General features: G+C 48.7%; 1 protein-coding gene across 1 annotated transcript in view; it reads right to left on the minus strand.

Annotated features, from left to right (window-relative positions):
• The window catches only part of LOC105468459 (X-prolyl aminopeptidase 2), a 30,821-nt gene extending 20,028 nt beyond the window's left edge, over positions 1–10,793 (minus strand). Inside the window, exons 1-7 of the mRNA XM_011718629.3 lie at positions 10,489–10,793; positions 7,597–7,670; positions 5,677–5,787; positions 4,482–4,545; positions 3,410–3,514; positions 3,069–3,155; positions 1,981–2,127 (exon numbers count right to left, since the gene is read on the minus strand). Of these exons, the coding sequence (XP_011716931.1) occupies positions 1,981–2,127; positions 3,069–3,155; positions 3,410–3,514; positions 4,482–4,545; positions 5,677–5,787; positions 7,597–7,670; positions 10,489–10,537 (637 nt within the window). The 5' untranslated portion in view covers positions 10,538–10,793. The remainder of the gene's footprint in view (positions 1–1,980; positions 2,128–3,068; positions 3,156–3,409; positions 3,515–4,481; positions 4,546–5,676; positions 5,788–7,596; positions 7,671–10,488) is intronic.
• Between the last annotated feature and the right edge of the window lie 399 nt (positions 10,794–11,192).

An 11,192-nucleotide genomic window follows, 5' to 3' on the forward strand; every position in this document is an offset into this window, starting at 1 on the left:
TGTGTCACAGCACCGTCCTTTCTCAGTTGCTTATATCCAGGTTCTAGGACTTTAGTTTTCATCTTCTGTCCCTGCCCCCTGCAAGGTATTCAAAGAATCTACACCAGGCAGGACTAGGAGTTTGCTGGCCGAAGGCCATAAAGAGTCCTAGTTGGGTTCAGATATGAGCGTAAATAACTTAATGACGCGAAAAATATTTCGTGTAAACCGGTAAAACTATTCAACAATGACCAAAGCTTTGGGTACAATACATTTTGCAGGTTTATTTTACTACATATTTAACACATAATTTATGTTATGTGTAAAATACACATAGCATAAAACGTATCATTTTAACCTTTTGAAAGTACACAATTCAGTGGCTTTCAGCACACTCACAATGTTGTGCAACCATCGCCACGATCTAATTCTAGAACATTTTCATCATCCCCAAAGGAAACCCTGTGCTCACTAAGGAGTCACTCCCTATCCCCCCTCCCCTGAGCCCCAGGAAACCACTAATTTATTTTCTGTCTCTATGGATTTGCCAATGCTGGATATTTCATACAAATGGAATTGTACAATTCCATTGAGAAGGCCAGGCCTTCTCTGACTGGCTTCTTTCACTTGCAATTATGTTTTCAAGGTTCAGGAATATGATACCTTTCTGAGAAACCAAATGAACCCAAATTTCAACGGTCTGGTGCGTACAGGTATCTTTGAGTAGCGAACTTTTCATGTTCTGCCCTTTGCACTCTCCTTTCTCCTTTAAAACCTGCAAGTGGCTGGAAAGTCTCTCTTGTCTCTATAAGCTTATTGAAGCTGAACTCTGTTCTTTAGCTTCCAAACTCAAGCTCCAGGTGCCTTTTTCTTGAAGACTGGCAGTGTGCAATGACTCGGCATCCCCTCACTTTTGGGAAGTGACAAAACCCTTCCAGCCCCAGAAAGGTTTTTCTGTTTTTTCTCCTCTCCTTCCCGACATAACTTTGACTTTCTTTATCTGAATAAGATGAGTTTTATTTATGATTTAACAGTCTTGGATAGCAAGTTTCTTTTAAAATGGTGTCAAGATGCAGAAAGAATGATTCTACAATTTATATCAGAACAGATAAAGAAAAATGGACACAATTTTCACTTGTTTCATCAAGGCTGCTATTTTGAAATCTCCCTTCTGCTTTATTGGCTCCTTTCTAAATGAGAAATTGTGTGGACTTGCATGTGGAAAGGGATCTCTTGGCTTGATCACTGTTACTAGGAATCCAAGTTCATTGGCTCATTCAGAATTCCCAGGGAGATAGGAGTGGTTGGTGGCCAAGATACTGATTCATAATCAGTAGCCCGGTCCTGGTCAGGACTTTAGTTACGACTTACAGGAATCTTACAACATACTGTTCTTTTGTGATGTATTTAGATAGTGTCAACAGGGTCAAGGTTATTGATGTTATATTTTTCTAACTTTCCTGATTGGTCCAGCAAAACCTGAACTGTCATCTGTGCTACAGAATGACTCTGAACTTAGTTATTTACTTATTCTGTCCACTCCTGGCCCACCTGACCCCAGCCATCTCACAAATCTAAATTCTTCATCACAAGAGGGTCACAAGTAAAGGTCTGAATGATTCATTATGAATCAGTCTCCGCCACCAGACAAGCAAATCATATCATGCTTTTTTATCTCTCTTGAAAGGGGTTGGATATTTCCTCTCATCTTTCTCTGTTTTCCTTCTTTCCTCCCTTCCTACTCCATCTTGCTTCAAATCCTAACATTCTTTAATCCAACATTTTCTAAGTATGGTCGGAGGACATTTTGATTCAGACTCCTCAAGGGGAGGGGGCCCTGAAATCTGCATTTTAAACAAGCATCCCAGGTGACTCATGTGCATGCTAAGGTTTGCAAACCACTGCTTTGGTACCTCTGATGATGAAGTTCGCCACCTACGGAATAGCAGCCGGGACTTGCGTTGCTACAAGTTGGGAAGGAAACTGGGCTTACTGAATCACCTGTGAATGCCTCCTGCAGGGCATAAATGGGTTGATTTGGAACAGGTGGCCTTTCTGATCCCCACACCAGGTCCACAAGGTTGGTTGTGATGGACACCAGCTGTCTGTTAGAGCCTTGGAGGGCCAGATTATAACTCTCCCAGGTGTCTGCAGAGACAGGAAGGAGTCACTTGTCCCTTGCCCATTTACACCTCAGGAAAAAATTGTGATTCAAGCAGTTAGTCCTGGTTCCCTTTGCCTCCATTTGCAGCCCAGCTGCCCTGCGCCTGCCCCAGCAGCCTGCCCCCCCCCCCATCCCCCGGCATGTGTGCCCATGCTGGGGTATGTTTCTCATCCTCTTTCTGCTTTCCAAGCCTAATGCCCTGAGCCTACTCGAACACTGACCGCCACAAATTGGCTAAGCTTGTCTTTTACATTGCCAGTGGCTGTGGGTGGTCCTTCTTTTGGGCACTAATTATTTTATCAGGGCTTCAATGTCACAGTCCAAAGGAATGGTGATGTTCTGGCCATTGGACAGGCTGGCAATGAAGCCAGTTCTAAAGCACAAGCCTTTCAGTACATATTCATAAGGACTCCCCTTTGGGAGAATGGGCTGGCCAGCTGTCTGGGGCCCCAGAACTCAGAAAGTTGTATTCTCAGGGGCCTTTTTTTTTTTTTTTTTTAAATAAAAACAACTCAGAGGCCCTCCCAACTCTTTTGACCCTTCTAAGCTACCTTCCAGAAGAGGGTTACCATGTGATTCCAGCACCATCATTGGCAGGGTTCCAGGGCACAGAGGATGGTTCTGAGTTCAAGCACATTCTGCCTATTCATCCACTGGATCTTTAATGATTCACTGAGTCTTCTAGGTTGGGTCTCTGCACTCATGGATTTTAAAATATTTGTACTGATTCTTTTAAATGTATTTTAATTACACAATTCCATGAATACATCCTCATTGCAAAACATTCTGCAACTACAATTTCAAATGCTCTATCTTTATAGTCCCACCGCCCCTCCTTCTACCAAGGTCCATTTCTTTATATCCCAGGAAAGCTAAGTCACCCTTGTTGGCATGGACAAATTCAGGGGCTGAGGGAAGACCATACCAATGGATAAGAGGAAGGGGTCAAAGCCCACACACCCTCCAGCAGGAATCTCGGTGAGGAGCCAGGTGACAATAGGAGTGGTGCCAACTGAAAGAAAGATAGGAAGGGATGCAGAGGTCACCCCCAGGGCCAGCCCAAGGCCCTGCAGCCAGGGGTTCTGTCTGACGGTCCTACCACGTGTGTCTTCCTTGAGATCAGCCTTGAAGGTCAGTGATGGCCTCAAATTTCCTAAGCTCCCCATAGGGACCCAGCATGGTCTTACATGCATGCTCTCACCTATATCTTCCTGAACCTAGTCCAGGTCCCAAGACTTGGGGGACAAATCCATGCGGCCCTTCTACCTTCCTTATGGAGCTCCCAGTTGCAGTCCATCTGCCGCTCAGCCTGAGTCCAGTAGCGACTGTCGGTCCAGACAGCTGCTTTCTTCATGGTCACCACTGCAGTTCCTGGGGCAGAACAGAGAAACTTGCAGGTGAGGGTGAAGGGGAGGAACGTGGCATTAGCTGATGGATGTGCAATGCAGTGCTGGCTCTGAGAATGCCACGAGGGGCCTCTGGAAAGAGATTCTCTCCTCCATTGGAAGGAAGTGAGGAAGGAGATGTTAAAAAGAGCTATGGGGGGAGCTGGCAGAAAGGTGTCCTGAATCAGGCACCTCTGCTTTGTGTCGAGGGCTGCTTGTGGACTTTCAGCAGAAGTGAGGTCAACTTTTGGCTGCAAGTAGGCGCTCTCAGGAAAGATGGGGCTCAGCGTAAAGACTCGGTGGCTGATCGGGACGCTAAGGCAGAGGCTCAGCTGAGGACTGGTGGGGAAGAATAATCCAGAGATTTTGGCAAAGGGAAAAAGAGCCTATGATGCACAAGGCAGGGTAGTTTGAAGCCCAAGGAGGAACGTTTGAGGATCAGAAAAGGAAACTTGGATTTCATTCAATGGGCCAGGATCACGGTGCGAGGCCCCTTCAGACACTGTGATCTCATCAAGGGCTTCTGTTTGTGTCTCATTTGGCCATGTGAAGTGATGTTGTCCGTAAAGCAACTGGCAAAGGAAAGCTTTGTCCCCAAATGAGCCCTCATGTGAAGGGAATCGGCAGATTCTTAGTGGTTAGAGGTAGAAGTAGCAACTATTCAGAAATGGAGCCCAGGAGTGCCAGACTGGGCCTGGCTGCAGCAGAGGTAATGAGCATGGGAAGGCAGCCTCTGCCTCATTTCTACACAGAAAATGGCTGGTGGGCTATGAGATATGTGCCCTGGGGAATATGATGGCTTTGGGCTGGTGGAGGGAGACAGAGGGAGTAGAAGGGTTTTCTCTACAGTAGGTTCTGGGGTCCCAGATGCTGAGACACTAGCCACATTAGGTCCTCTGTGACCACCTCTGGATCTACCAACAAAAGCAATGGGGCTGCATAATGATTGTCACCTGCAGACCCTGTAAAGCCTGTAATCCACGCACGCCTCTCGTCATGTTGGCCGATGTACTCGTTCTAGGAAATCAACAACACCATCATTAGCCTTTTTCGTGGTGTCAGATCCCACATGAAAGGCCCCCAACCACATCCCAGTTATTTCTGTCTGTCAGCTCCAACCCCTTGTCAGCTACAAGCCCAAGCATACCAAGTGCCTCTTCCAGGAAGTCCTCTGTAACTCTCCCAGCCTTCAATATCTTCCCTTCCTTTGAGCAACCGTAACTTTTGCAATTCAACACCCCCCGCCCCGCCCCATCCACACTGGACTCAGTGCAACACTGGACTGTTCTGCAAAGGAGCCTTGTTGCCCTGCCCTGCAAATTCTATGCAGTCTAGGGTCCTGTCTTTTGGTTCGTTTGGGATTTCCCCTCCAGCTAACCCTTCTCCCTCCTGAGTCAAGCACAGTAGACTGGGAACATCATAACTTCTGCAAAGGGCTTTACATATTATCATATTTTGATCCTCATAATCCTTGGAGATAGATCTCATTACAGACCCATTTCTCTTTGCAGAAGAGGAAACTGAGGCTCAGGGAAGTTCAGACACTTACCCAACATTCTTAGCCCTTCCCAGCATGTAGGAAAACTAATTCAAACAAGCTCATTGACACTGAAAATGCCCTCTCTCCCAAATGGGCTGGTGTTGGAAAGGTGGATGGTATGGAAGGTGGAGCTAGTGATGGGAAACGGTGGGATGGGTGCCCCCCTCCACAATCAACCCCATACTCCCATAACCCAGGATTTTGGATCATTTTGCCACTCCATTCCACAGAGTATGGGAAGGCCTGGGCCGGAAGGGAGCTTAGAGTTCTTTCAGTCCAATTTCCAGCCCGCCTTCTAACCTCCTAGGGCAGGGATACCCTAAACATTCATTCTGGATCTGCCTTCTAGGAATTGATGAAAATTGATTCTGAAGTTGTTTATAGTTTAATTTCTTGAGGTTAAGGAGGTTTGGCAATGTCTCCCTGCCTATGTAGAAGGATACATTCTTTCAGTTGCCCTAAAACTACCATGTCCATGCTCTCCACTTCCCTCCCTTTGCCTGTCAGATCCTTTCTCTGTCTTCATCTTCTGAGTTTTAACAGCTACTGTTTGTGGTCTCTGACCCAGGAAATCAGAGAGGGCAAGGGGGAGGGAGGCTGTCTCTTACCATGTGAGCATCCGTGTCTGGGATGATGTAGGCTGAGAGATTCTGGGTCTGCATCTGCTGGCGGAGGGCTGTGAGTGACACTGTGGTGTTGACCACAGTAACTGGAAGGTACTGACAGATGACAAGAAGATATCGAGACACAAACAAACAGATACACATGTTGCTTAAAGAAAATCACACATGGGCCCCTGGCCTCCAGAAGAACCCCCAGCCTCTCCTGAAGCAGGGGTTGGGGAAAGTTAGGCTGACCTGGCTTGGGAAGGGTTGGGGCGGCAACTGATGTTACCACTTAGTCTAGATAAAGATGCCTGGGCTGGGTGGAGATGGAGGTGTTGAAGAGTTTGGAAAGGGACCCCTTGTGACAGTAACGGGACCTGAGTCTGGGATGCGGGTGTGGGTGAGAACTGCAGGGGTCTGAGCTCTGGCACTGGGCCAGGCCATGCAGATGGTCCTTCTTTGGCTACCTGGGGTAGGGTTGCCAGATTAGTAAATAAAAATACAGGACACTCACCTAGTTATGTTTGCATTTCAAATAAACAATGTATAATGTTTTAATGTAATACTTACATTAAAACATGCACAATTTGGGGCATACTTGCAGTAAATTCTTATTTGTTATCTAAAATTCAAATGTAACTGGGTGTCCTGTATTTTATCTGGCAACCTTCCCTTGGCAGGGCTTTTTCAGGTTGCCACCCACTGGTCCCAAATGGCAGAGGAGAGTGAATGAATGCCCCCAACAGTTTGAGATATTGCCCAGAAAGACCCTTTCCAGACCAGTTCTCTATTTCTTTACAGGTCGTTTTAGCTTTAAAACGAAAAGCATGTTTTCGTTTGTGCTGTTTTGCTTTCTACTCCACAATATATCCATGTTTGTTTTAACATAAAAGTAATGTGGTTCGCCCACCCACCTGCCTGCCCTAGGGGGTCCCATAAAGTTGATATTGCTAGCAGATGTACTGCGTTTTTCCCATGGCTTACAGTGCTGCTGGCATGCCTACCCCTTAGCCCCTACTCTGATTGTAGAAAGAATCACTCTGCTCCCCAGCTAGGAAGCTGACTACTCAAGCCCCTTCTGCGGGACCTTTTCCTCATCTTCACGCCCTAGGCCTCCCTCTCTTGCCCTTCCTTTGGCTTTTCTTTGGTTTTGGTTTTGTTTTGTTTTGTTTTTGAGACAGTCTCGCTCTGTTGCCCAGACTGGAGTATAGTGGCACGATCTCGGCTCCCTGCAACCTCTGCTTCCTGGGTTCAAGCAATTCTTCTGCCTCAGCCTCCCAAGTAGTGGGGATTACAGGGACCCGCCACCATGCCTAGCTCATTTTTTTTTATTTTTAGTAGAGACGGGTTTCACCATGTTGCCCAGGCTGGTCTCGAACTCTTGACCTCAGGTGATCCACCCGACTTGGCCTCCCAAAGTGCTGGGATTACAGGTGTCAGCCACAGTGCCCGGCCTCCGTTGCCTCTTCTAACCCCTGTCTTCCTCCCTCTTCCCTTCTGTGCTTCTCCTTTTGCTGTCACTCTAGAATTTGTCTTTTTTCCCTCCCATCTTCCTAGCCTCTGCCTGGCCTCAGCCAAAGGCCAGCTAGGGCCCTCCTGCCCTCCTCCCACCTCCTAGCGGGGTTTCCCAGACCCAGATCAGCACGGAAGCAGATAACCTGCTGCGGGGAATGAGTGGGAGGGAGGGGAGGGCACTGATGTGGAGGGGAGGGAGTGGAAGGGGTAGGGGCCCCAGAGTCCGGAAATCAGGAGAAAGCCTGATAGGGGGAGGGGCTACCAACTGAGCGAATGGGGGATGGAGAAGACGATAGGGCACAGCGGGGGTGCCTCAATGCAGGGGTGAGTGGGGCAGGGTGGCGGGGAGGTGCGCTGGGGGGAAGGGGGCTTGTGCGCGGGGCGGGAGCGGGGGCGGGGGCTACTCACAGGAGGGTTGGTGGAACAGTTTCTCACATCCTGCCCTCCAAGATCCGCTGGCTTTGGGTGGCCCCAGGCACAAGCTAGAAGCCCGGAGAGAAACCCAGGGTCATTTGGGGACCAGCTAGTTACCAGAGAGGGAAGGACCTCAGCCCGCCCCGCAGGGCCTCCGTCCTTTGAAACGCACGAAGCTGGCCAGCTCTACTTGAGGATAAAAATAATCACATTTCATAGGAAATCAGGTCGAATTGGATAGCACCCTGGGTCACAATCAAATAAATCTGTTTCATAGACAAGTGATTGCCACTTTTGGATGGGTTTTAGTGCTCATTAAATCAATTTTTCTTCTAATCTAATTGGGTCTTTTCAGGGTTTAGTGAAGTGGAAAAGTTGTGTGTAAATTAAATTTTTGTTATCAAATTTTCTTTGAAATGCTCTAGAGGATCACACTAATTAATCACCCCACCTTCATTTTAGCCTTTTATAAATCTAATTGTATAATACACTGGGTTGACTTCAATTTAAGGCCTGCTTGCACTGTTTCTTATAGTCCAAATCTTTGCCTATCGTTCCAGGCTCATTTTCAATATATTAGACAGAAATCCCAGTCTTCCATGGTGGGGAAAGGTGGATTAATTAGCATTTAAAGACACCCTACTATGTGCCAGATACTGAACGTAGCAATTCACCTACAGTATCTCATTTGATATTTGTGACATCCCTATGAGGTGGAAATTATTGTTCAGTTTCTGCAGAGGAGCAAGTCAAGGCCCAGAGAGATCTGGTAACTTGTCTAACTTGTGCCACCAGCAGTCAGTGGTAGAACAGGGATTTGAACCCAGGCCATCTTAATACAAAAGAGGTGAGTGTCCTTTCTGTCCTCCCACTCTGCCAAGTATGAGAGGCGGGCCTGGAAAGGGTGATGCCACAGAAGGGACAGAGTATATGGAGATCTAGTTTCCAGTTAGGGCTCTGCCCCAAATTTAGAGTGACTCAAGAGTGACCCCCCCAATATTGAGCAAACATCTAAGCGCCTACTGTGTGCCAGGCACTGGACTAAGTTCTCCAGGCTCTGGACCTCTGGAAAGGAGGGGCTTGAATTAGACAAAGTCCCTTCCTGCCCTGAAAGCCCAGTGGTCTCTGATAGTTCTTGCCTCTAACCCCTCTGTCTTTTAGGGAGGGATTTCCCTAGAGGGTAATGGGGCCCTGAGTGTGGGGAGACGTTACACTCCCCCTGGCCTCACCCCTTTTTTTTTTTGAGACAGAGTCTCTCTCTGTCACCCAGGCTGGAGTGCAGTGGGGCGATTTCAGCTCACTGCAACCTCTGCCTCCCGGGTTCAAGCAATTCTCCTGCTTCAGCCTCCCAAGTAGCTAGGACTACAGGCATGCACCCACCACACCCAGCTAATTTTTGTATTTTTAGTAGAGATGGGTTTCACTATATTGGCCAGGCTGGTCTCAAACTCCTGACCTCAAGTGATCCACCTGCCTCGGCCTCCCAAAGTGTTGGGATTACAGGCGTGAGTCACTGCACCCAACACCCCTCTGCACCTTTTTTTTTTTTTTTTTTTGAGATGGAGTCTCCCTCTTTTGCCCAGGCTGGAGTGCAGTGGCATGATCTTGGCTCACTGCAGTCTCTGCCTACTGGGTTCAAGCGATTCTCCTGCCTCCACCCCTTGAGGAGCTAGGATTACAAGTGTGTGCCACCATGCCTGGCTAATTTTTGTAATTTTAGTAGAGATGGTGTTTCACCATGTTGGCCAGGCTGGTCTCGAACTTCTGACCTCAAGTGATCCACCTGCCATGGCCTCCCAAAGAGCTGGGATTACAGGCATGAGCCACCACACCCAGCCACACTTTTGAGTGGGTTGAGCTACAGATGCAAGGAGGGTGGCTGGGGTTCATCACCATGAACGCTCTGCGTGATTTTGTCTTGGTCTCATAAACTCAAGGATCAGATGTGACTCATACTGTTTATTTAAGAAAATGAACACCCATTTCTGTAGAAACAGATCCCTGGCAAAATGTTGGCACTGAGATGCTAACATAAGAAGCGGGATACAGCCAACTTATGTCTCTCTGGACACCAGAATATGCTGTTCTCTGAGGCAGCAAAGCAGGGGTTCCCAAGAGTAGGCTCTGCAGCTGAATGACTCTGTGGTCCCTGGCACAAGGCCTGGCTCTGGGTAGGTGCTCAGGAACTGGACACTGAATGATCAGGCCCTGCCGACAGATAACAAAGGAAGGAAGGCTAAGGTGGGAGCGCTGGGCTGGGCACCTAGTTGAGGACAGAGAGGGTGCCGCAGGAATGATGAAGACTCTCTCCCTGACCAAAGTTTAGTTAGGCTCCCCCAAAGCCTCTTCTCCACTTGGCCTTGACCTTGGCCTTCTGTGTCTGTCCTGCCCTTGCCAGGCCTGCATCACCCAGTCTTAGCAAGAATCTTGCTAGGTCAGTTTAGACACCCTTGATATCTGATCACTCTGGCCTGCTGTCAGCAAGAATCCCCCTACCCTTGCTATCTCCTCTTAATACTTTTCCATCCACTGACCCCCTCACTCTGCTCCTTGGCTACAGATCCCTGGAAGTCTTTTCTGTAATCAGAGTTGAGTCCCATCTCTCTCCTCTATTGCAATGCGGTAGTCTTAAATTAAGTTTTCCTTACCGTTTTAACGAGTGTCAGAATAATATTTTTTCTTTAACGGGGGAATGTAAAGGTGCCAAACCAGACTCGATCCAAGTCACGAGGGCCCCCAACACTGGCCCTGAGGTGCCTCTTCCTCAAGTCAGAGAGAGGAAGCAACAGAAAAAGAGACTCGTGCCCCACCCCTCACTCCAACCCTTTCTGAGCTCAGAGGGGAGAGGTCAGAGGTGCCTTCCAGTGGAAGCTAGGATGCACATACCACAGAGGAGGACCAGCCAGGGGCAGCAGCCCCAGTGAGCCCGGGCCATAGGGTCTCCAGATGCAGGCGCTGGGTGGATGGAGGGACAAGGGAGAGAGGGAGGGCTCTTTCCCCGGCCTCTTCCTTCAGGCCTTTCCTGGGCGCGAGCAGACAAGGGGTGGGGGCTGGTGTCAAGAAGGAGGCGTCTGGCTGCTGGATGGAGAGTGCCTCTGTGGTCTTTTGTTTTGGAGGGCTCTGGGAGCCAGAGGAGCTTTGGGCTGCCCGAGGCGGACTCTGCAAGTTCCTAGTTGTTTATGATAGGGTGTGAGGCTATCCTGGGCAGAGTCCAAAGATCTCAAGAGACAGAGGCACAACAGCTGGTCTCAATCAGCCTGCTTTTCCCAGCCCCCTCTCAGCAGCCGAGCCCCCGCCATTCCTTAATTTGGTCCCCTCCCCTCCAGCAAGCTGATTCCCATTAGCTCCCACACTCTGGGCTCTGGCTCCAGCACCTGCTTTTGCTGTGGGGATGGAGATTTGCCTCCTGCTGCTGCTCCTCCTCCTCCCCCTCTTCCTCCTCCTCCTTTTCCTTCTCCTCCTCATTTTTCCTCCTTCCCCTCATTTTCTGTTTTCCTCCTCCTCTTCCTCTTCCTCCTTTTCCCTCTTTGTCCTCCTCCTTTTCTTTTTTCCTCCTCCTTCTCCATTTCCTCCTCATCCTCCTTTTTCCT

The sequence above is a fragment of the Macaca nemestrina genome, chromosome X (assembly GCF_043159975.1).
Source record: "Macaca nemestrina isolate mMacNem1 chromosome X, mMacNem.hap1, whole genome shotgun sequence".
Classification (NCBI taxonomy): domain Eukaryota; kingdom Metazoa; phylum Chordata; class Mammalia; order Primates; family Cercopithecidae; genus Macaca; species Macaca nemestrina.